The sequence below is a fragment of the Pipistrellus hanaki genome (genome assembly GCF_964339955.1).
Source record: "Pipistrellus hanaki genome assembly, chromosome: 4".
In the NCBI taxonomy this organism is placed as follows: domain Eukaryota; kingdom Metazoa; phylum Chordata; class Mammalia; order Chiroptera; family Vespertilionidae; genus Pipistrellus; species Pipistrellus hanaki.
Genome location: NC_140506.1, coordinates 30,528,322 through 30,554,819, shown reverse-complemented (window position 1 = coordinate 30,554,819; position 26,498 = coordinate 30,528,322). Strand labels below are relative to the sequence as shown.

Below are 26,498 nucleotides of genomic sequence, written 5' to 3'. Positions count from 1 at the left end.
GCCCTCCCAGCTCCCAGCTTAAAATCTATCTCTGTGTCTTCTCTCTTTATTTCTATTATTTCTCAATCCCTGGCCACCTCCACTTAGAACCGGTTTGTTCATCTGGAGATCCCCGCCACATCAGGCCCCCGCAGAAAAGCACAATGATATTATTTTACCCAAGAATATTAAAAAAATACTGTCATGTCAAAACCGTTTTGGCTCAGTGGATAGAGTGTCAGCCTGTGGACTGAAAGGTTCTGGGTTCGATTCCAGTCAAGAGCATGTTCCTTTGTTGCAGGCACATCCCCCTGTAGGGGGTGTGCAGGAGGCAGCTGATCGATGTTTCTCTCTCATTGATGTTTCTAGCTCTCTATCCCTCTTTCTTCCTCTCTGTAAAAAATCAATAAAATATATATTTTTTAAAAATACTGTCATAATCCATTTTCAAATTTTCCCAATTAACACAAAACTGGCTTTCATAACTCTTATTTTGGTCCAGGAAGCAAACAATAAACAAGCATTTGGTTGTTAGCAAAATTATATCTCCAATCCCATTTGATTTCCAAAAGATAGAGCCTCTTGATATCATTTTCTCCATATGAACTCATGGAAGGATGAATACTTCATGAATTCTTAAATTAACCATTTTGGGTAGGACACAAATTCTCATAATTGAATGCTTTTTTGATAGGGCTTCCAGGCTCGACATGGCTTCTTCTGTATATCCTTAGTTATAGGACTTCTGTTCAGCTAGACTTCGGGCAATTCTGAATGATGGTTGTCCTGCAGCTTAGATGTAATTTTGATGGGGTCCTGGGAGAATGTGAGTACCACGTTTACCTACTCTGCCATGTTGGCCATAAGCCCGTGTCTGAGATATTTTAGAGTTCCAACCTCCATGCCATGTTCTGTAATCTTTCTCATAGTCCCAATTTGCATATGTTTCTTCAGCACTAGTCCTCTCAGATGAGACAATCAGTGACAAGAAAGCTTCAGCACACAAAGGACTTCTTACAAGGAGGCTCACAGAGCATACCAGAAACCAAAAATAAGGAAGGTCAACTCCAGTAAGTAAATTAGGAGAGAGAGAGAGAGAGAGAGAGAGAGAGAGAGAGAGAGAGAGAGAGAGAAATCTTATGGGTGTTGAACCAAGAGGTGACTTTGGAGAGAGCAGTTCCAGGGAGTACAGACAGACAGGGAATGCTTGTGGTGTGAAGGTATGCAGATGAGTGTGTACTGTATTTACAAGAAAAGATTTTGGTGTCTCCGTTTACTTTTTGTTTTGCTTTTCAAACAAGTGAGATCTGCAAAGAATCCACTCTATGAAATTTTAAAGTAAATTTTAACAATAGAGTCGAAACCGGTTTGGCTCAATGGATAGAGTGTGGGCGTGCGGACTCAAGGGTCCCAGATTCGATTCCGGTCAAGGGCATGTACCTTGGTTGCAGGCACATCCCCAGCGGGAGGTGTGCAGGAAGCGGCTGATCGATGTTTCTCTCTCATCGATGTTTCTGGTTCTCTATCCCTCTCCCTTCCTCTATGTAAAAAATCAATAAAATATATATATTTTTTAATTTTTTGACAGTAGAGACTAATTTAGAAGTAATTTCATATACGGAAGAATCTGTAAGTGGCTCCCTCTTTAAAGGAGTGCTGATATATTCTAAAGAGAGCCCTGGAAGGGGAGTTAATAGGTTATACTAAAAAGAATCAGAGGAGTGTGAGCTATGCATTTGGAGTGCACCTGAGTGTAGATATGGGTGCAGTAGTGTGTTTCAAAATAGGGCTTCCAGAAATGAAGCAGAAACTCTCTCAGTCTTTCCCTGTGCTAACCCACACTGCCCTGACCTTTTTTGTATTCAGAACTCTCATTTATGATAGTTCATATTCCCAATGGGCTAGCTCTGGAGCCCCATCATTGGCATAACTTTTCTTTTTTAATTACAAAAAGTTATTCTAGCTGGCTTAAACAGAAAGTAGACAAAGATGGAAAGTTTATTTTATGGAGTGGAAGAAATAATTGCACAACCAAATCCTGAGAAGGGGTGTGACTATGGTATATGTAGAACAGACTTTGGATAATCTAAATAAAACAGAAAATATGTCAGAAGACAACGATGGTATTTAATGGAATTTCAGAAAGAATTGCCTAAAGAAATCTTAGAAAGAGAAGTGACAGAGCAGCTCTGGGAACTTCAGCAGCAAACATTCATAGACCATCTCAATAGTGTTGTGAATCAGCTCCAATAACTCCCCAGCTCCTGGCAACCATGCTCTGCTTCCTTTCTTTATACATTTGCCTTTTGGGGGAATTATACATAAAGTAGTTATGCAACACATCATCTTTAGTATCTGGCTCCTAACACTGAGCGCAATGTTTTTGAGGTTCACCAGGAAGATGTTATCAGTAATTTATTCCCTTTTAGTGCTAATCGCAGACTAATACATGAATATTCAATATTTTATTTGTTCAACAGTTGATGACATCTGGATTGTTTGCAGTGTGGGGCTATTGTAACTAATGTTGCTATGAACATTCCTGTACAACTTTCATTTCTCTTGAGGAAATGCCTGAGAGTAAAATTGCTGGTTCATACCGTAAGTTAAACTTCTTAAGAAACTGCCAAACTGTTTTTACAAAGAGGCTGTACTATTGTATATTTCCACCAACACTGGAGAGTTATCATTGCTCCACATCTTTACCAACACTTAGCATTGTCACCCTTTTTTATAACTGCCATGCTAATGGTATGTAGAGGTATCACATTATGGTTTTAATTTTAATTTTCCTAATGGCTAATGTTGAGCAACTTTTTATGTGCTCATTAGCATTCATATATCTTTTCAGGTGATATTCCAATTCAAATATTGGAATCTACTCCCCCTGTGGAAGCACACTGACCACCAGGGAGCAGTTCCTGGATTGAGCATCTTCACCCTGGTGGTCAGTGTGGGTAATAGCGACTGGTCATTCTGCCATTCAGTCTATTTGCATATTACCTTTTTAGTATATAGGACTAGAGCAGAGTCTTGATTCTGGATAAAATCCTATTATTACACATGTGACTTGCAAATGTTTATTCTCACTCTGTAACTTCTTTTATTTTTGAACACATATCAATGTTTTGTTTTTTCATTTTTAATAGTGTCTTTAAAAGGGTAACAGTTTTTTTTTTTGTTTTTTCAAGTCCAAATTATCACAGTTTTCTTTTATGGATTGTGGTTATGTTGCCACACCTAAGAAATCTTCGCCTGACCCAAGGTCACAAAGATTTTTTTCTTGTGTCTTTATCTAGAAATGTTTAGTTTTAGCTCCTCCTTTTAGGCCTCTGATATATCCTTAAATTTTATGTATAGTTTGATGTAAGAATTTATGTTGTTGTGCTTCATCCTTTTCCTCTTTTTTTCTTCTTCTTCCTCTTCCCCTTCATTCTTTCTCCTCCTCCACCTATTTAACATGGCATCAAATTGTTTTAGCACCATTAGTTGAAGACTATGTATTCCCCATTGAATTGTCTGAGAATCTTTGTCAAAATTCAATTGACCATAAGTTGAACGATTTTATTTCTAGTCTTTCAATTCTGTTCAACTAATCTATATATCTATCTTAACACCAATACCACACTGTCTTAATTACTATATATTCATAAGAAGTTTTTAAATCAGCTACTATAAACTATCCAAATTTATTATCCTTTTTCAAAATTGTCTTAGCTATTCTAGAATCTTTTCATTTTCTTTTCAACTTCAGGATCAGCTTGCAACATTTCTACAAAAACAAACACAGAAACCTTCTAGGATTGTGACAGATTGCATTGAAATTATAGGTCACTTTGGAAAGAACTGCCATCTTAACAACCCTGAGACTTCCAGCCCATGAATATGGCATTTTTTTCCATTTATTTAGATCTTCATTGCTTTGTCTCACCAGTGCTTTATAGTGTTCTTGCACTTCTTTGTTAAATGTATTACAAAGTACCTTATTCTTTTTGTTATTGGGAATGGGGTTGTCTTCTTCATTTCACTTTTAGACTGTTTGTTGCTAGTATATAGAAATAAAATTATCTTATATATTGGTCTTATATCTTGAGAGCTTTCTAGTTTTAGTAGTTGAGTCCTTTGGATTTTTGTACAAACAGAATTATGTCATTTGTCAATAGGAACAATTTAACTTTTTCCTTCTAATATGTATGCCTTTAACTGGTTTTGTCTTTTTTTTTTATTACCCTGACTAGAAACTCCAGTACGACACTGAAAAAAATTGTGGAGAACAGACATCCTTTTCATATTCCACATCCTAGCCATGTTTCAATGTTCAAGAACCACACGTTAGGATAGCTATTGGCTACAGTATTGCACAGGACGCATATAAAACATGTGCACCATTTCAGCAAGTCCTATTAGACAGTGCTGGCTTAGACAGTAAAATGCCTTTAAGGGGACAATTCTTTCTCTCTCTCTCCCTCTTATTAAACCTCACCAGAGGATATTTTTCCCCCATTGATTCTTAGAGAGAGTGGAAGGGAAAGAAACAGAGAAAGAGAAACATTAATGTGAGAGACACACATCAATTGATTGCCTACTGAAAAGGGCCTATCCGGAATGTAACCAGCAAACCAAGTTTGTGCCCTGGACCAGGATTGAACCTGAAACTCTTCAGTCCACCAGCTGACACTCTAATCACTGAGCCAAACCAGCTGGGGTGAAAGTTCTTTCCTGAAGACACAACTCAATTTAACAGTTACTAATTCATCCTTTCATAGAAGATAGATAACATGTTTGGTGTTGGCAAAATAAATTTAAAAAAGAATAAGGTGACTCTAATTTTATTAGTTTAGTAAATTTATTTAAAGATAATTTGCTAAGGATAAATTCATTATATTTGAAAAATCACCTACCAAAGTGAACAAAAGTAAGGAAAGCTCAGAAAATGATTTGCCAAAAGACAAACCAGGAAGTAGGAGTCACTGTCATCTCATTAAGAGATTATTAAATTGACTTGAAAATAGACTCCATTTACTCTTGATACCTGTGAAGATTACAGCTCTCCAGCACACATGCTGACCACTGTGTCAGAGATGGAAAAGGGCCACATTCTGGTTTAACACACAGGTGTCCCTCCTGAAATTTCTTAAAATGTCTAGTATTTAACTGTGTTCTGGAATCTAAGGGAGCACAATAAAACAAACTAAATTACTTTTCCTTTTTGTTTTAGAAACTGCCTCAGGAGCATCTTTACTACAATCAGGTCAGAGAAGATCTAATGTAAATCTAACAAAAAACAACTTCCTGATGACATGTGGGAGAGCCCTCAGGCTTTGAGTTGGATCATAATAAACCAAAGGTCACCTTATGTGTCACAGAGGGTGTTTGTGTACACATTCAAGATGATCTCAATTTAATTCTAAAATGGCTATATTAGGAGGTGGAAGATGGTGGAAGAATAGATGGGCGGATTCTGAGCTCTCTCCCGAAGCAGAAAGAGAGGGCAACTGATGGTCTTGAGCTGTGAGTGTTTATTAGCAAGCTGGGAGACAGCAAACACCAGAAGAAACTGCTGGGGGGCCGCTGACAGAGGTACCCCTCACAGGGAAGCACCCACGCGGGCTACGTCCCTGCCCGGAGCTACCTACCGGCTTGGACGGGGAAACCTCGCCATCTTGAGAGAAAGATAGGATCGTGTCAGAGGCCTGAATATCCACAGCCGCAGCGACCACCAAGCAGCTGTGACCCCCAGGACGTGGATCCCAGGCAGCGCGAACACCTGGCCTCACAGGAGTGCCCCACTGCTCGGCGAAAAGGTCAGATTTCGCAGGGAGAGGGTGGAGAGCGCTCGGGGCGAAAACAAAGCCTGTGCGCACAGAGCGCACGGAAGCTGGAGGACAAGGCGGTGATTACAAGTAGAAGCCCCCGCTGTTGGGCGGATGTCACCCGTGAAAGTGGACGGGGCTCCTAACAGGGGAGATATCTAAAGAGCAACACATTTGGATCTGGCTCGGAAGGATATCGGAGAGTTGCTGGAGATTGCAGTTGCTCGGACCTGCCCCCTCCTCCCCCCCATAGTTCCTGCTGCAGAGAGGACAAAAAAAAAAAAAAAGCTGGAGAGGCTCTAGGTCTGGGAAGTCAACCTAGAAACACTGCCCCCAGAGGCTAATTCACAAATTGAGTCTAGTGTAATAAAAACAAAGCAAAACCTGCCTAAAAATCAGGACTGGATCATAACAATAGAGGAAGCGAATGACATTCATTACTGCAAATTTTATTTAAATTTTTTAAATTTTATTATTTTTTTTAATTTTTAAATTTTTGTTTTTTATTTTTGTTTTCATTATTTGCAACGTTTACTCAAGAAAATATTTTTTTTCTTTTTCCTCATTTGATTTTATCTTTATAATTATTATATTGTATACGTAATCAACATTATTACTACTACTAATTTACCTTTTTCATCTTATTTTCTTTTGTTTATTTTTATTATTTCTATTTCATTTCATTATATATATATATATATATATATATATATATATATATATATATATATATATTTTTTTATTTTTTATTTCAGGATTACTGTTCTACAGTCTTTATCTTTCCTTCTCCAAAGCTTTATTCTATCTCAACCTTACCTTTATGCCTTCACCCTCTTTCCGATCTTTTCCTTTGGCACCCCATTTATCTTAACCCTTTCCTGCTCTAGATTTTCCCTATTCCTTCTGTCTACCCCCTCCTAAAATTTCACCCTACTTGTATATATCTAATTTCCAACTACCTGCTCCAAGCCCATTCACACCTCCCTCGCAGTTGTCCTAAAAACAAAACAAAACAAAACAAAACAAAGTCTTTCTAACTCTTTGAGTTGTATGTTGAATGTTAACTATACTGAAGTTGTATGCTTTTTTTTTATATAAGATTGATTTGCCTATGCTTTTTGTTTGATTGTATGTTTTTGTTAGCTAGTCACCCTTACTGGTGGTTATTAATATCGCAAACACATCTCCATTCAGTGCCTTGTGTGTTGTACCTGGTTGTGTTGTATTTTGTGCCTTTAAATCAAAGCAGGAGAGAGAGAACTATACAACCAGACACCCTAGATCATGGGGAGACCAAAAAACAGCCCACATATGAAAGAAAAGCAGGCTTCACCAGAAAAGGAAGTAAACGAGATAGAGGCAAGCAACCTACCAGAGCAAGAATTCAGAGTAATGATCATAAGATGTCTAAAAAGAATGGAAGACAAATTTGACAATATGAGTAAGAACCAAGAGGAAATGAAGAAGAACCAAGAAGAAATTAAAAATGACATCGCTACTGTAAAGAACTCAATAGAAAGCATCAAGAGTAGATTAGAAGAAGCAGAGGACTGCATCAGCGAGCTATCAATAGAAGACAAGATGGAAAAAAAATACCCAATTAGAACAGCTTCTGGAAAAAAAAATTAAAAAACAGGAGGAAAGTCTAAGGGAACTTTGGGACAATATAAAACAAAACAATATTAGAATAATAGGGATTCCAGAAGGAAAGGGAATTGAGGAAGACATGGAAAACGTATTTCAAGAAATAATGACAGAAAACTTTCCTGAGATAGAGAAGAAAAAACCCACACAAATCCAAGATGCTCGCAGAGTCCCAAGCAAAATGAACCCCAGAAAACCGACCCCTAGGCACATTATAATTAAGCTGGCAAACACCAACGACAAAAAAAGAATTTTAAAAGCGGCCAGAGAGAGACAGAAAGTTACATATAAAGGAACCCCCATCAGACTAGCAACTGATTTCTCCACAGAAACTTATCAGGCCAGAAAGGAATGGGATGAAATATACAAAGTCATGCAAAGGAGGGGTCTGAATCCAAGAATATTGTACCCAGCAAGGCTATCAATCAAAAGTGAAGGTGAAATCAGGAGCTTCACAGACAAAAACAGACTAAGGGAATTTATCTCCACCAAACCAGCAATGCAAGAAATGCTAAAGGGTCTACTGTAAAATTAAAGAAATAGAAAGCAAAGAAGGAACACAGAGGTATAGAATAAAAATGGCGTCAAATAAGTATCTATCAATAATAACTTTAAATGTAAATGGACTAAATGCTCCAATCAAAAGACATAGGGTAACGGATTGGATAAGAAAACAAGACCCATATATCTGTTGTCTACAAAAAACCCACCTCAGAAAAAAAGATGCACACAGACTGAGGGTGAAGGGATGGAAAAAGGTTTTCCAGGCGAATGGAAATGAAAAAAAAAGCTGGGGTAGCAATACCTATATCTGACAAACTAGATCTCAGAGTGAAGGACATAACAAGAGATAATGAAGGCCACTTCATAATACTAAAGGGAGCAATCCAACAAGAAGAAATAACCCTGGTAAATATATATGCACCCAATACGGGAGCACCCCAATATATAAAAAAACTGCTGGAGGACATTAAGGGAGAGATTAATAGCAATACAATCATAGTAGGAGATTTTAATACCCCACTGTCACCCTTTGACAAGTCATCTAAACAAGAAATCAGCAAAGAAATATCAATCCTAAATGACTCGCTAGACCAGATGGAATTAATCGACATCTTCAGAACATTCCACCCCAAAGCCACAGAATATACATTCTTCTCAAGCGCACATGAAACATTCTCAAAGATAGACCACATTTTGGGACATAGGCAAAGTCTCTTCAAATTCAAGAAGATAGAAATCATATCAAGCATCTTCTCAGATCATAGTGGCATAAAACTGGAAATTAACTACAATGAAAAAAATCCAAAGAAATCAAACACATGGAGACTAAACCGCATGCTATTAAACAAGGACTGGGTTACCAGAGAAATCAAGGAAGAAATTAAAAACATCCTGGAAACAAATGACAATGAAAACACAACTATCCAAAATCTATGGGACACAGCAAAAGCAGTTTTGAGAGGGAAGTTCATATCCCTACAAGCCTATTGCAAAAAACTAGAAAAAATGGTAACAAATGATCTAACTCTACAACTCAAAGAGTTAGAAAAAGAGCAACAAGAAAAGCCCAGTGTAAGCAGAAAGAAGGAAATAACAAAAATCAGAGCACAGATAAATGAAATAGAGACCAAAGAAACAATACATAAGATCAACAAAACCAAGAGCTGGTTCTTTGAAAGAATAAACAAGATAGATGAACCTCTAGCCAGGCTAACCAAGAAACAAAGAGAGAGGACCCAAATAAACAAAATCAGAAACAAAAGAGGTGAAATAACAACAGACCCCGCCGAAATACAAAGGATTGTTACAAAATACTACGAACAACTCTATTCCAACAAACTGAACAACCTGGAGGAAATGGACATATTCCTAGAAAAATACAACCTTCCAAAACTCAATCAGGAAGAATCTAAAAATCTCAATAGAGCAGTGACTTGGGAAGAAATTGAAACAGTCATCAAAAAGCTTCCCGCAAACAAAAGCCCAGGGCCAGATGGCTTCACAGGAGAGTTTTAACAAACATTCAAGGAAGAATTAAAACCTATCCTCCTCAGACTATTCCAAAAAATTCAAGAGGAAGGAACACTTCCAAACTCCTTCTATGAAGCCAGCATCACCCTAATACCAAAACCAGATAAAGACAACTCAATGAAAGAGAATTACAGGCCAATATCCCTCATGAACATAGATGCCAAAATCCTCAACAAAATTCTAGCAAATCGGCTCCAGCAGAGCATCACAAAGATCATACACCATGACCAAGTAGGATTTATTCCAGGAATGCAAGGTTGGTACAATATCCGCAAATCAATAAACTTGATACATCACATAAACAAGTTGAAAGATAAAAATCATATAGTCATATCAATTGATGCAGAAAAAGCATTTGATAAAATCCAACACCCTTTCCTGATAAAAACTCTCAACAAGGTGGGAGTACAAGGATCATACCTCAACATAATAAAAGCTATATATGATAAACCCACAGCCAACATCATATTCAATGGGCAAAAACTAAAACCATTCCCTCTAAGAACAGGAACAAGACAGGGATGCCCACTATCGCCACTCCTCTTTGACATAGTACTCGAAGTACTAGCCATTGCAATTAGACAAGAGGAGGAAATAAAAGGCATCCAAATTGGAAAAGAAGAAGTAAAGTTATCCTTATTTGCAGACGACATGATATTGTATATAAAAAACCCAAAAGACTCCATTAAAAAACTAATTGGCTTAATAAATGAATTTGGCAATGTAGCAGGATACAAAATTAATGCCAAGAAATCTATGGCATTTCTATACACCAACAGTGAATTTATAGAAACAGAGACTAAAAAAGCAATTCCATTTACCATTGCACCAAAAAAAATTAAGATACCTAGGAATAAATTTAACTAAGGAAGTAAAGGACCTATACATGGAAAACTACATGACACTGAAAAAAGAGACAGAGGAAGATGTAAGGAGATGGAAGAACATACCATGTTCATGGATTGGTAGAATCAACATCATCAAAATGTCCATACTTCCTAAAACAATCTATAGGTTCAATACACTCCCCATTAAAATACCAAAGGCATATTTCACTGACCTAGAAAGAACTCTCCAAAAGTTCATTTGGAACAATAAAAGACCCCGAATAGCCACAGCAATCCTGAGAAAGAAGAGGAAAGTAGGAGGGATCTCAATACCAGACTTCAAACTGTATTACAAAGCCACTGTTCTCAAAACAGCCTGGTACTGGCACAAAAACAGACATATAGATCAATGGAATCGAATTGAGAACCCAGATATCAACCCAAATCACTATGCTCAATTAATATTTGACAAAGGAGGAACGAATATACAATGGAGTCAAGACAGTCTCTTCAATAAATGGTGTTGGGAAAATTGGACAGATACATGCAAAAGAATGAAACTAGATCACCAACTTACACCATACACAAAAATAAACTCAAAATGGATACAGGACTTAAACATCAGACGGGAAACCATAAAAATACTGGAAGCATCCACAGGCAACAAAATCTCAGACATATGCCAAAAGAACTTCTTCACTGATACTGCCCCTAGGGCAATGGAAGCTAAAGAGAAAATAAACAAATGGGACTACATCAAAATAGAAAGCTTTTTTACAGCAAAAGAAACCATCAACAAAACAACAAGAAAGCCCACTGTGTGGGAGAACATCTTTGCAAATGTTACCACTGATAAAGGTTTAATCTCCAATATCTACAAACAGCTTATACAACTAAATAAAAGGAAGATGAATGATCCAATTAAAAAATGGGCAATGGACCTAAATAGAATATTTTCAAAAGAAGACAGAAGGAAGGCCAAAAGGCACATGAAAACATGCTCAAAGTCACTAATTATCCGAGAGATGCAAATCAAAACAACAATTCGGTACCATCTCACACCTGTCAGAATGGCCAACATCAACAAATCAACAAACGACAAGTGTTGGCGAGGTTGCGGAGAAAAAGGAACCCTCGTGCATTGCTGGGGGGAATGCAGACTGGTGCAACCACTGTGGAGAACAGTGTGGAGTTTCCTCAAAAAACTGAAAATGGAACTCCCATTTGACCCAGTAATCCCACTCCTAGGAATATATCCCAAGAAACTAGAAACACCAATCAGAAAGGATATATGCACCCTTATGTTCATAGCAGCACAATCTACAATAGCTAGAATCTGGAAACAGCCTAGGTGCCCGTCAGCAGATGATTGGATCAAAAAACTTTGGTACATCTACACAATGGAATACTATGCTGCCATAAAAAAGAAGGAATTCTCATCATTTGCAGCAACCTGGATAGAACTAGAGAACATCATGCTGAGTGAAATAAGCCAGTCAATGAAAGAGAAATACCACATGGCCTCACTCATTTATGGATATTAAAGAACATTGTAAACTGACAAACCAAAAGATAGATATAAAGACAGTAAAGCTACAAGCAGACTGTAAAATTACAGCGGGGAGAGTAGGGAGATCTGGGGGAGATAAGAGATCAACCGAAGGACTTGTATACATGCATATAAGTACAACCAATGGACACAAAACTCTGGGGAGGGAGGGTATGTATGGGAACGGGGGTGCAATGTTAAAATATGTACACAGATAATAATTTAATTAAAAAAATGGGGGGGAAAAAGAATAAAGCTGCTATGAACCTTTGTTTATAAAAAAAATAAAAATAAAAATAAAATGGCTATATTAACTTACAGATAAATGAAAATATAAAGAATATTAGAGAAATCAAGAGAAAACCATTTAGTATGGAAAATAACTGCCTTTCTTGCCTAGTAAATTCAAAGGCATATTCATGAAATATTCCAGTCAATTTCAAAAGAACTATCTTAAATATTGTATTTGGTTTTTAATTATATACAACTGGAGGCCTGGTACCTGAAATTCATGCACTGGGGCAGGTTTCCTCAGTCTGGCCTGTGCCCTCTCACAGTCTAGAAGCCCTCGGGGGATGTCCGACTGATGACTTAGGCCTGCTTGCTGTGCTTGCCAGCCATAAGCCCAGCTTCTGGCTGAGTGGCACTCCCCCTGTGGGAGCTCACTGACCACCAGGGAGATGTTCCTGCATTGAGCATCTTTCCCCTGGTGATCAGTGTGCGTAAAAGTGACTGGTCATTCTGCCATTCAGTCTACTTGCATATTACCCTTTTAGTATATAGGATTAGAGGCCCTGTGCATGAAATTCATGTATGGGGGTGGAGGATGTCCCTCATCCTAACCTGCACCTTCTCCAATCTGGGACATACCTCTGACAATCCAGGACTGCTGGCTCCCAACTGCTCACCTGCCTGCCTTCCTGATTGCTCCTAACCGCTTCTGCCTGCAGACTGAAGGGTCCCGGGTTCAATTCTGGTAAAGGGCACATGCCTGGGTTGTGGGCTCAAGCCCCAGTAGAGGAATGCAAGAGGTAGCTGAACAATGATTCTCATCATTGATGTCTCTCTCTTTCCCCCTCTCTCTTCCTCTCTGAAATCAATAAAGATATATTAAAAAGGGAAGTTTATATACAGCTATATACAACTTTCTTAACACAGTAGCAAGAAGGCTTTCAAAAACATTGAGGTAAAAAAGCTGATTTTCTGTACCCTGACATCTATACAGTTGCCTAAATCTATCAATAAATAATACTTGAAAAACTTAACCAGGTAAGTTCGATTCATTTTAAAACTACGAATATGATCATAGTAGTGATGTTTTTGTTTTTGTTCCTAAAGATAACAAACATGCTTTTGAATTGGGAAGAAACTGAGGATGGAGAACAGATGGGATTTTTGGCAAAGAGTACACAAGTCTGATGGCAGCAGGAGTTGGCTAATGGCCTAGCATATGGTGCTGGTAACACCTCAATCAAGTAAAGACATGCCACCAGGATTTGCCAATCAGAAGATAACTATTTTTTCTGAACGTCAAGAGTAGGTTCATCATAGCCTCATATGGGGCAAAGCAGCCAATTTAGGATTCACTTTTGACAGTTGACTGTGGCTTTTCAATGAATGCATGTTCATGCCAGGGAATATTGCTAATGTGAAACGTTACTATTTATATGATACTGTGTCACCATCTGAACAGCACATGCAGAAGTTATTCATCATCCACAAATATTTATTGGACTCAGATGTTGAGTACTTTTAATATATACATGACAAAACTTTTGTTTCCGAAGCTGATTATGCTGCAAGTCAGCAAGGGGCTTCTCACACTTTCATTTTATACTCTCTCCCATAGAGTAAAAACCAAAATCACCTTTACAATGGCCGAATAGACCCTGCACAACTTCCCATACATGTCTGACCTCTTGGCCTGTTTTCTCTCCTTATGTGGATGAAATGTAAAATTCCAGGGGAACAAGTGGTCCTTTCCACTGTGTTGAGTACCTGCTCATATCCAGAACACTGGAGTAGATAGAAAAGGTTCTTCCATCATGGAGTTCTCAATGGTTTTGCAAATAAGACTAAGTAATACACAAAACAATATGAGAATCAATAGTTGTTATTAAATTATGTGGTGTAAATTTTAAATATCAAAGAATAGGCAAGTTTAGAGTTCAGAAAAGGCATGAAGACTAGCTCCTGGCATCCAGTTATCATCATAAACAATAACAGACTGAAGGCCCTCGGATCTTTCTCTCACCAGTTTCTCCTGAGCACCAGGTGGGATTTTTAAATGCTCCAAATTAAGCAAGTGTAAGACATTTACTATTCCTGAAGTCAACTAGCAGCATCAACACCTATCCTTCAAATCCAGTCACAACTTGGAAGTCATTCTTAATTCTTCCATCTAACTGCCTCCTCCCTCTACTGTATCTTATTAATCTGGCATTTCCAGTATCATGGCTTCTGCCAATATTCTCTCTATTCTGGATTTTACAATACCTTCCAAACATGTCAGTAACTGTGTGTGTGTGTGTGTTTACCCCAGCTACTGCTACCACATCCATTTTACATTAGTGATCTTTATAAAGTTCAAGTCAAGTTACTTGTATCACTCACTATTGCCCTCAGAATACAATCCTTTGCATGCCACCAATAGTCTTGTTGTTTCACATCTTTCCCAGGTATTCTAGATGCTCTCAGGTCTGACAGAAGGGAATGGAATGCTCTCCCTTATCACCAAATCTAACAAGTCCCATTAGGGCCAGTATTAGCTCAGGGGGTCTGAACGAAGCGAGTGGAGTGGGGCACGGGGAAGGGACTTTCAAAATTGGGTTCTAGCGTTTTCTCTTTCCAGCTGGCACCGAGCTATGGGTATCTCTTGGGACAACTGGCACAAGTGCTGCAAGACCGGGAGCAAGAGGAAGCCCTACCATAAGAAGCAAAAATGTGAGCTGGGACGCCCTGCTGCCAACACTAAGATTGGACCCCGCCGCACCCACACAGTCCGAGTGCGCGGAGGCAACAAGAAGTACCGCGCCTCGAGGCTGGACGTGGGAAACTTCTCCTGGGGCTCAGAGTGTTGTACGTGCAAAACAAGTCTTATTGATGTTGTCTGCAATGCCTCCAACAACGAACTGGTCCTCACCAAGACCTTACTGAAGAACTGCATTGTGCTCATGGACAGCACACCGTACTGACAGTGGTGCGAGTTCTGCTACCCTGTTTCCCCGAAAATAAGACAGTGTCTTATATTAATTTTTGCTCCCAAAGATGCGCCAGGTCTTATTTTCAGGGGATGTATTATTTTTCCATGAAGAAGAATATGGTACACATTTATTGTTAAAAGAAAATAAAGGAAATTTATTACCTGTATACAGTACAGTAGTACAGTAGTTGTCAACACAAACCAAACTGTGAATCCTACAGTATCAAGAATTTATTCATTTATTCAATGACAATCATGTCATCAGCTTCTGGAACATTATCGGGGCGGCCCTAGCGACCAGTTTACTGTAAATTAATTTTCATTCTGAGACAGAGCCTGGGGGGCCTTATTTTCGGGGGATGCCTTATATTTCACTCAGAAGGAAACCTGTAAGTAGGTCTTATTTTTAGAGGATGTCTTATTTTCAGGGAAACACGGTAGTCACTGCCCCTGGGCCCCAAGAATAGAGCCAAGCTGACTCCTGAAGAGGAAGAGATTTTGAACAAAAAACGATAAAAGAAAATGCAGAAGAAATATGATGAAAGGAAAAAGAATGCCAAAATCAGCAGGCTTCTCGAGGAGCAGTTCCAGCAGGGCAAGCTTCTTGTATGCATCGCTTCAAGACCAGGCCATTGTGGCCGAGCAGATGCCTATGTGCTCGAGGGCAGGGAGCTGGAGTTCTATTTGAGGAAAATCAAGGCCCAAAAAGGCAAATAAATCCTCTTTCCTCCTGTCTTAGCTCATGTAATAAAGGGATTTATTCTAAAACAAACAAAAAATGGGATTTTAGAGACAAAACCAAGGCTGGGGTTTTGGGCTCTCAGACAGGGTCCACTCTAGCTCTGAGTTGGAGGGCCCATGGGGAGTGGCAGTAGAAACTGAACTATGACTAGTTGTTTTAGTTTTCTACTGCTGTGACTAGAAACTTAGCAGTTTCAAACAACCCATATTACCTCACACTTTTTCTTTTTTAAAAAAAATTTTTTTTAATTGCTTTCAGAGAAGGAGAGGGAGAGAAACATCAATAATAAGAATCATTGATTGGCACACTCCCTACTGGGTATCAAGCCTGCAACCCGGGCATGTGCCCTTGACTGGAATCGAACCCAAGACCCTTCCGTCCCCAGGCCAACATTCTATCCACTGAGCCAAACCAGCTAGGGCATTACCTCACAGTTTCTCATGGTCAGGAGTCCATCGATGCTTAGCTGGGAACTCTGCTCAGGGTCCGTCAGGCTGCTGTGCGCTCACCTGGAGCTTGGGGTCCTCTCCAAAACTCATTCAGGTTGTTAGCAGAACCCAGTTCCTTGCAGTTGTAGAGCTAAGGCCCTCAGCTACTAGAAGCTGCCCATCTCCATTGGTAGTTCTCGATAAGGAGCTTCTTCAAGGTCTACAGAAGAGCAGCTCTTGCTTCAAGTCTGCCTGGCGTCAGCCTGGTGTCAGTCTCCTCTCCAACCATATCCCTTTGATCCTCTGGATCCTCCATTTTACCATCTTTTCCTCTGATACCAGCTATAAAAACACATTGTGAAAAGGGAATTCTTCTTTTTTGATAACTTGTTGGTAACTGTCACCCAATAATTATTTACTAGGTACTAATACTATAGCTGCTTCACAAATTAAGAAATAACTTCCTTACTTCCCAAGCAGTATTAGCTAAATAGATCTGCAATCCAAGACAGCTGGGGAGGGGACAGTTGGGTAGCCTGTGTCCTGCTCAGAGTGAATAAAAAAGCAGCAGCAGGAGGAGCAGCTGGAGAGAGTTGACCTTCTTTGTAGAGGTGGAGATGTGGGTGACGTCAACTTGGGGTGTCCTCTGAAATGTGAGGAAATCTCCCTGGTGCCTGCCATTCAAACCAGATCTCCAGGACAGAGACAACGAGAGCACGTGTAGGGCGAGGCTCTTGTTAAAACGGAGAACCTATGAATGCCACACAGGAATGCAAGAGGGATTATGAAAAGCAAATCCTGGTGCATTTTCCCTATGACCTCATATTTGTTGAGTGCAGGAATTAGAAACAATAGCAACTTCATTAGCTAGCAGAACAATTCAGAAAGGTCCTAATGGGAATAAATGGTAAACCCCAGCTTACAAAGTGAAACTCAATAGTAATAAATATAAGGTTCTGCCTTTGGACCTGACTTTTTAAAAACAAAATTGTGTTAAAAATACATAACATTTAGTTTCTATTTTTGTTGTTAATCCTCACCTAAGCATATTTTCCCACAGATTTTTGAGGATGGGAGGGAGGGAGGGACAGACATCATCTATGTGAGAGAGATGAATCGATTGGCTATCTTCCCACACAGGGCCAGTGATCAAGCCTGCAACTGAGGTCAGTTCCCTTGACCAGAATCGAACCTGGGACTCTTCAGTCCGTGGGTTGATACTTTATTCACTGAGCCAAACCAGCTAGGCCTGACTTCTCTTTAGTTTGTTTTTGAACAAGGAAATGGGAAAAGCTCATTTGAAAAAAGATCCTTCTAGCCCTGGCTGGGTGGCTCATCAGGTTGGAGCATTGTTGGCCTGTGTGTGCATCGAAAGGTTGTGGGTTAATTCCCTGGCGAGGGTACATACCTAGGTTGCAAGTTCGACCCCCAGTTGGGGCATGTGCAGGAGGCAACTGATCCATGTTTCACCCTTGTATCGATGTTTCTTTCCCTTTCCCTCTCAAAATAAATAAATAAATAAATAAATAAATAAATAAATAAATAAATAAATAAATAAAATAAATGCTTCTAAAGCCTTGCTTTGGAGAAACAAAATTGTTTTGAATAGATTTAAAGGAAGGTCAGATCACGAAAAATATTTCTAGACTTAATTTTCATGCAAAATGAAATTAGCTTTATTGAATTCAGGGGAGTGGGGCTGGGGAGGTGAGCATAATTTTATAGCTTGGATTTCTTCCTTTTGCGGTCATTCATGAGCTTCTCAGACTTGATCCTGAAATTGAGGGCCAAATGAGCAGCTTAGATGGGCCACATGAAATCAATTGGGAGATAAAAACTTTCCCTAGGTGTTTATTTGAAAAGGTAATTATAGTAGCAGGATCATTTTTGCCAGCCTCTTTCCTAACAATTCTATGGGAAGGTTCAGGAGCAGCTTTATAGTTCTCTAACATAAAACCAAGGATTTCCTTTTCTCCACATCCTCACCAACACTCAGGGAGAAGGCAGGGGAGGTGGGTGGAAAGAGATCAGCCAGTGAACTTGTATGCATATGGACACAGACAATAGGGTAATGAAAGCCTGGGGTGAAGGTGAGGGTGAAGTTGGGCTAGAAGTCAGGGGGGAGGAGGGGAGAAGGGGACATCATATGTAATACTTTCAACAATAAGTATTAACACAAAACAAAACGAAACACCCAAGGAATCTACTGAGGTGCTTCCCCTAAGCTCCCAGTTTAGAGTTTCTCAGATGCTTGGATGTTATTGGGACTGTACAGTTTTGAAGACCATAAACTTTATTTTGTAACTTCACAAAGAGAATGCATAGTACTAAAAAGAAGATATCATTCTCTTAAGAGTTTTCCAAAACTGAGTAACCATGCTTACTATCCACAGGGCTTTAAGATTTAAAGAGCTAAAGAAACATGCCAACCTTTCCTGAACCTCTCATTAGAAACTAGAGGGCCGTTGCATGAAGACTTGTGCAAGAAAAAAAAAAGAAAAAAAGGCCTTCCTTCCCTGGCTTTGCTCCCGGCTGTCCAGGAGCCTGAAAATCTTTGCTCCCTGCCAGAACATAGCTCCTTTAGCTCTCTCTGCCCCCCCCACCCCCTCCCTCTCCCCCTCATAGCAGACACCCTGCCCTGCCTCTCCAGCATATGCAAATTAAACCCACCTTTGTTGGGTTAATTTGCACAACCACTCCTGATTGGCTGATGGGCATTGGGGAGGTACAATTTGTTTATTTCTCTATTATTAGTGTAGACAAGGGAAATACCTAACGGCTTGAACTTGCTGCCTATATAATCTATTATTACTTTTTAAAAGTGATCTTTTCCCCTTTGTACATCATCAACTATGTGTATTTATGCTTTTGATGACACATGAAATTATTTTAATTTTGATTTCAATGTCGTTTTCATAAGAAATCTATGTACCTTAAACCAAAATGATAAGCTATAAGAATTTCAAAAGAATGGGAAAAAATATCCTAAATAGATTGGATTGTTCACCAATTTCAACCTAACTGAAAAGTATTTCATACTCCGCTGGTTTCCTTTATTTTATTATTTTTTAAATATATTTTATTGATTTTTCACAGAGAGGAAGAGAGAGGGATAGAGAGTTAGAAACATCGATGAGAGAGAATCATCGATCAGCCGCCTTCTGCACACCCCCTATTAGGGATGTGTCCGCAACCTTGACCGGAATCGAACCCGGGACCTTTCAGTCGGCAGGCCGAAGCTCTATCCACTGAGCCTAACCGGTCCCGGCTCCACTGGTTTCCTTTAAAATAAAATACAATACTTCCTCCATACCCAGAAATATTTTTTCTCAGTGGTCAAAAAAATAATTGTATATCTTTCTCTTTGTAACAATTCTTCTCACCCTGAATTTCATAAAATCACACAACTTTAAATAGCATTAGTTTATTACCTAGTCATTGTGGTTACCTAAAACAATCTAAATATATATAAAAATTTGGAATTTTTTATAAATGTTGATTGATAAAAATATTACATAGCTGCTAATGGGATTTTTTTTAAACAGCAAATTAATGTTTAAAAGTTTAGTTCTATTTATAGCAATGTTTGTGTTTAAATTTTTAAAAAGTATATAAACATTTAAGTCCAAAAAGATCAGAAAAAAAACGTTGGGAATTTTAGAATTTCATGGATTTTAGTAAACTAATGATTCTTTAATGAATAAGAAAAAAACTTTAGCTTTATGGATACAATTCTGTACTGAGTAAATTACCCTTAACACATAATTTTTAATGGTTTAAAATTTTAGGGTAGTCAATTTTAAACACTGTTACTAAAAATAAGTTTTGATGGTTTGCTACATGATACTTATTAAAATAAAGTCTGTTATGGGTGTAGGCCTTTACTGCAAGTCACTCAATTTCATATAAACTAAAAATGTTTTTCTATGTTCTCAAAAGATTTGAATTATTACTTTTTATTTAAATTTTGAAACTTTATCATTACCAAAAGTTCTAATGAAGAGCCCTTCTTATTTCATTTCAACTTTCCAGTATTTTAGAAGAGAACTTTAGCTATTAATTTACACTAAGTGCAAAACTTTTTGCTATTAGTTTTTAACATTATATCATGTATCGTATTACTCCTCTTGGTAACAAAAATTTCCTTATTCAACTTTGTGTTACAAGAACATTAAAAGATGTTTTAAATTAACTAGAGTAGAAAAAATACTAGTGTATACAATAATACCTGTCGCACTTGTAGTATTTCAATAAAAAAGCAGACAATCAAGTTTAGATAATTGACAAATCAATTGTTCTTTGTGGCTTACTTCCTTTTCTAAAATTATAGTTTATGTATCTAATTCAAGGTAGTTGAAAAATGTAATAATTATATCTACTTTATGTATTCCTAGCAAAAGCAGAATATTGACTGAAAAATTGAAATTAAAGATGATGTGAAATACAATGTAAAATTACATGTATTGAAATTACATTGTAAAATTACAATGCCAAAATATTTTAAAATCAACTATGAATAAAGAAACACCAAGGCTTATCTTAAAGAAGCTGTTTGTCATTCTTTTTTTAGGGATTACAATACATACAATAAATGAATTTTATCAAAATACAGCACATTTCTTCTACTATATCCATAAAAATCAATTCCTATGTAAATAGTACTGAAAATCAACAAAAATGAGTTAAAATTTACAAAGAGTTGTTAAAGGGTTTCAATCAATATTATTAAAACTATACACAGTACAATAACCAATTGATAACATCTTGAAAGAAGTGCAATATTTGAGTTCACATCTTTTTGAAAGTACTACCTATTGACTCTGACTAGCAAGAAAGGAATTGGAGTCTAACTCACTTTTGCAAAATAATGTTGATTGCTGTTTTTGCTAGTCCTATAAAAGTCTTAATTAAAACAAGGTTGAAGAACAAAAAATAACAGATTAAAAATTCCAAAATTATATTTCTTAGTAATTAAAAATGAATTGCAATAATTGAATATTGCTCTATTGAAAGGCTCTAGATCAGCTTGAATAAAAACAGTTATTGGTCTTCTATGGCACATTTTTATGGTCCAAGTATCCATGCATTCATTCTTACCATTGCATATTACTCAATTTTTATTTGATTACATACAAAACAAAACAAAAATTTTGTTTGGATAAACAAAATTAATAAACCTCTACCCAATATTTCTTACACCAATGACAACAAAGGCAGTTGGTGGTAAAACACTATTACACTGATACACTTAGAAACCCTTTAAAGACTCTGAAGTGTCAAGTTCACATTTAATGCTACCTGTAGGAACAGCCCTTTGTTTGAACACCTTTACACACTGGTAGGCCCAAAGGACCCATCCCTTTGCTCTACAACCCTCCACAGCAATGCTCCATCACTGTGCCAGTTTCACAAACTTGCTTTGGTTTCCTAGCTCCATGCGTACTTTCCTTTTCCTTTACCAAGGCAATGTGAGGCCACACAAAAGCAAGAGGCTTTCCTAAATCTTCTTACATTTTGTGTCATAGCAACACAATCTTAAAACTGGCCATTTTAGTTTCCTTTGCTGCTTAAAATAAAAATTATAAATTAAGATTAAAATGGAATACTACTTATAAAACAAATCGCAAATATAATTTGCCAAAAAAAAAAAAAAAAAAAAAATCAAGGTATTTTCGTATCACAGAAAAAACATGGACATACATCTACAATAGTTAAAAATTTCCTGTGACTAAAAAATGGAAAATCGAATCACCAGTAGGAAATTTATCTAGTCAATGTTTATGACGAGGATAGATCCTGTAGAGCTCATAAAATGCAATCATCGTCTTTTTTATTTCTTTAAAAAGACATTACATTTTTATTGCATTATTCTGTTAATAAAAACACATGGACAGATAGCTGTTTTTTCATTCTTTGCTTTTAGGTTTTTACAGGAATTAACTTAATCAGGCCTTGGAAAGTGAACCCACCAGCACCACCTTCACCTGCTCACTCTGCGATTCAATATGCACATAGCAAAAGCCAGCACTTCAAATCTCTTGCCCACATTAAAAAAAAAAAAAAAAAAATTTCAGCAGAAAAACATTAATAATCAGTTGAATAAAAATAAGGGCATAAGAGCTATGGGACAGCTAGCTCTGCCATCTGTCTCTGGGCTACAGTATGAAATCCAAAAATAAACCTACAATCTATACAAAAACAACACACGTTTGTTTTTGTAGCCTTGATTGCTATGTTTTTAAAAAACCTAACAATAAGTTTTATATGGTTTGAATTCAACAATTTTCCCTATATACTGTACAGTGGTTCTTTCCCTCTAGCCACAAGTTCCATTATTTCATTAATGTACAAATTTGAAATACTTTTTTTTTGAGTTCTTCTTTATATATAAAAATAGTCAAAATATTAATTTCCCCTGCAAATATCTTCCAATAAATCTTGCTGTCTTCCTTTCCCCTTTTTGTCCACAGTTCTTAAGAGGAAACCTCTCGTACAATGATGAGTTCTACTGTGTTCTGGAAAGTTTTTAGCAAGGACACTGCTTGTCCATGTTCAATATTAATGAAACTGTAGCCATTAGCCTAGAAGAAAAAAGAAAAATATTAAAAAACAAACAAACACATTTCATAGTAATTTATTTGCAGAAAATAAGAATGATTTTGGCAATTGAAAACAACATTGAGACACCTGAGCACTAAAATAGAATCTCTGAAGGTGAATCAAGGAACCTGTATTTTCAGATGATTCCTACATAACAGCCAGTGCCAGGAACACTTGTCAAGGACACAGTGCTGTCAGTGTTGTGTGTACGCACTACCGTGCGACTGAAGTCACCAAGTTGCAAGGTAACAGATCAAGAACACCATTTCCTATAATTTAGGCTAAATATTTATTGAGGTCTTATTGTGTGCTAGCTACACAATTTTAAGTGCTCTCATGAATTAACTACTGTAACTCTCCGAATTAAACAAAAATTCTTTCATCACCTTATTTTAGAGACATTACCATTTCTGAACTAAAATATATCAAACACGTATTAAAAATATCAGTATGATTTTCCACAGTACAAGGTGGAAATTATTTAAACAATTAAAGCATTAGAGTAGCATATAGGAAATATCATTCTTTTTATCCATAAATATTTAAAGATAAACTTCATAAAGTGCTTATTTTCAAATTAGGCATTTAATAATTTCTTGATGAGAAGGCAGATTATTTACAAAGTAAAAAGTAAAGAAAATAATAAAAAGATGTATCTTAGTTACCTGAATAATTTTATCACCTGGCTGCAATAATTTTGATGCTGGTCCTTCAGGCTGTACCCTTGTTACAAATATACCCTTTAACAACAACAAAAAAATTATTTAATGGGAAGCAGTATGCATAAATAACAGAGTATCAAGAAGCAATCTTCCTCAGTATGCAAATATTTAATTGTGAGGATTTCTCCTTGTCCTCTCTGAAAGGACAACCAACACACATTGTGACAACCAACCCTATTATTATTATTATTATTTTATATCCTCATCCAAAGAGTGAGTATATTTTTTCCAATGATTTTTCAAGAAAGATTGGAAAGGAGGGGAAGAGAGGGTTAGAGGAAAAAGCGATAGAGAGATACAGAGAGAACCATCCATGTGAGAAAGACACATTGATTGGTTGCCTCCCACCCATGACCCGAGCAGGGATGGGGATCAAACCCGTCACCCTCTGGTGAGAAGGCCGGCGCTCTAACCACGGAGCACACTGACAGGGCAACCCAACTCTATTATTTTTATTTTTGCCTCTGATAATTCAGCATAGTTATTTCTGTTTAAGTGATGAAGTTACTTCTAGAGATGTACAGAAAAATAATTACAAAGTTAAAAATCACTTTACAGTATGAGGATTATTTGAAATATTTGTTTAAATTTGTATTCCTCAAACAATTAAACTGATCACATTTCAAAACAAAAAGCTGATCAATACCAAAGGAAATAACAAGGTGATGTCTGTCTAGATTTACAGAAATACTTGTTAGATTTTTACATATGTACTAGAGGCTCAATGCATAAAATTCATGCATGGATAGGTCCCTAGGCCTGGCTGGTAATCAGGGGGTGGGGCGGTTGGGGGCCCCTGCTGGCACCCACCTTGGATGGCCTGGTGCGGCTTGCTTGCTGGCTGGCCTGCCCCCCTGCCCCCCCAGCCACCGCTGGTTGCCTCCCTCAGCGCCCCACCCCCCCCATCACCCTGTGGCTGCCGCCAACTGCCTCCCTCTGCAGGGTGACTGGCGGGATGATTGAGGGGGGGCCCTGCTGGCACCCGCCTTGGCTGGCCTGGGGCCTGTGGGCAGCTCCTGCATTGAGCGCCTGACCCTGGTGGTCAGTGTGCGTCATAGCAACCCATCATTCCACCATGCAGTCAATTTGCATATAGGCTTTAAATATATAGGATAAGAGGTATTAATAGCAAATAAAACTTTATAAGTTTTTCAAAGGATATATAAATAAAACTCACATCATCATCAGGTCTGAATGGGTTTCCTCTTCCACCAACACCTCCTGATATGCTAAATCCAAGTTCTGGATCTTTTTCAACTCTCACTCGAATCTGAGATATGAAAATAAGGTAAGTTGCAACACAGTAAAACCTATAGTTAAATATTGGTATATTAAGTTGTAACAAACATAACTATGTAAGTATTCATCTACAACAAATATTTGGGCAGATGAAGTGAAACTATGACATGGAATATTATGTTAATGAGTTAGTGAGTTAACAGCACAGCTAGGATTATAAAGCAAGGCTCATAACTTAATCTATTGGTATTTTATGAGAATAGGCAACCAATTAATGTTAACCCTATTGTACTTTTTAGACATAGGTCTTAAAGACATATAGCATAAAACATGTACATTCTTAGTTTCTAATTATGAAACATCTACACTACATAGCATCTCTGTCTATTGGGCATTACATAGATCCAAAAATGAATAAAGCATTTGTTCTCTAAGTTTCTAATAATATCACTTTATCAATAAGCTATCAAAATATATGACTTAAAAAAAAAAAAAGTAATCTGTAAGATTTAATTCTCAAAGTAGTTTGGAGACTAACGTCAAGTTTACAAGCTGAGTGTCAAATAACAATAGAAAACCACAACATGCCAATTCAAGTTTAATGGTCTAGGGGGAAAACGGGAGAAACCTATAATACTGTCAACATTAAAAAATATATATTGAAAAAAAGTTTAATGGCTTATTTATATTCTTAAATTCTTGTTTTCATTAACCAGTTTGGGGAATATAACCACCTTAGGAAAGGAAGCAAATCATGCCTAAAACACTATATCCTACGTCAATTAATGAGAATGGGGTTGGAGTCATACAGTCAAAATAAACCACAAAGTTTAATACTTTATAAACTTAACAGGAAACAAGTCCTTTAAACACAAAATGGTTAAAAAAAAACTATGTTAAAATTCTATATGGATTTATTGCTAATAATTAAATAACCTATAAAATACAATAAAAGCTTAGTCTCATATTTCAAATATTCTTGATCATTCTTACCTCTTGCCTTGCCAGCTCATGGCCTTGTCTAGGAGAACAATGGGGCTGTGTATATGGAGGCTGGTGGGCCACTTTCAGCATCAAGTAATCAATTAGTTGTTCTCTAGAGGGATGCCTTGCCACAGATGCCTGAGGAAGGGGATGATGTATTTGACTATAATTTGCCTGAGGCCTGAGAGGCTGGCCCATCTGTCCATTACTCAAAGGCATCTAAGAAAAACATGAAGTGTCTTAAAATGACCAATAATGATGTCTTAATACAAATAGTTGGATTTTCTTCTTGGAGCATTTCAAAAGCTCTAGAGGTTAACATTCTAAATCACAGTGTCATGCCACTTATACTATTTTTTTTTTTTTAAATTTTACACTAAAAAAAGTTTATCTTTTAACTCTCAACTTGTCTGAGTGCTTGATGATAGAAAGCCCATTAAAAGGGTATCCTTTCCTATAATATCTTTAATTTCTCACATGCACATAGAACATGCATTTGCCAATGTTTTTTCTTTAAAACTAATTTTTTGCTAAAATATCTTCCTAATCCTGTATCTTTTCTATCTTTATTACTTTCTTTCCAGAATTAATAAGCCAATTCATTTATGCAGTATGGTGTGTGTATCAGTTAGCAATTTAAAAACTCTCTAAATATTAATTCCATATAATAGTAACTACAAAAATGAAGCTTTGACATACTATTTTTACTTCTAAACATGCTAAACAAAATATGTG

The 26,498-nt window shown here is 37.3% G+C and overlaps 1 protein-coding gene and 1 pseudogene across 17 annotated transcripts in view; one reads left to right on the top strand and one right to left on the bottom strand.

The window, feature by feature from the left end:
- Positions 1-14,710: 14,710 nt before the first annotated feature.
- On the top strand, positions 14,711-15,827 carry LOC311621007 (small ribosomal subunit protein eS8-like; annotated as a pseudogene). The gene is made up of 2 exons: positions 14,711-15,061; positions 15,490-15,827. The product of its transcript is annotated as a small ribosomal subunit protein eS8-like (transcript).
- A 6,204-nt stretch (positions 15,828-22,031) lies between these two features.
- The window catches only part of ERBIN (erbb2 interacting protein), a 96,020-nt gene continuing 91,553 nt past the window's right edge, over positions 22,032-26,498 (bottom strand). For 7 of the 16 annotated variants that reach the window (XM_084880800.1, XM_084880802.1, XM_084880793.1 and 4 more), the window contains 4 exons: positions 25,773-25,982; positions 24,718-24,810; positions 23,484-23,558; positions 22,032-22,799 (listed from right to left, as the gene is read on the bottom strand). In XM_084880800.1, the coding sequence (XP_084736926.1) occupies positions 22,692-22,799; positions 23,484-23,558; positions 24,718-24,810; positions 25,773-25,982 (486 nt within the window). In that variant the 3' untranslated portion in view covers positions 22,032-22,691. The remainder of the gene's footprint in view (positions 22,800-23,483; positions 23,559-24,717; positions 24,811-25,772; positions 25,983-26,498) is intronic. The other 9 variants (XM_084880804.1, XM_084880796.1, XM_084880797.1 and 6 more) reach the window with 2 other exon arrangements.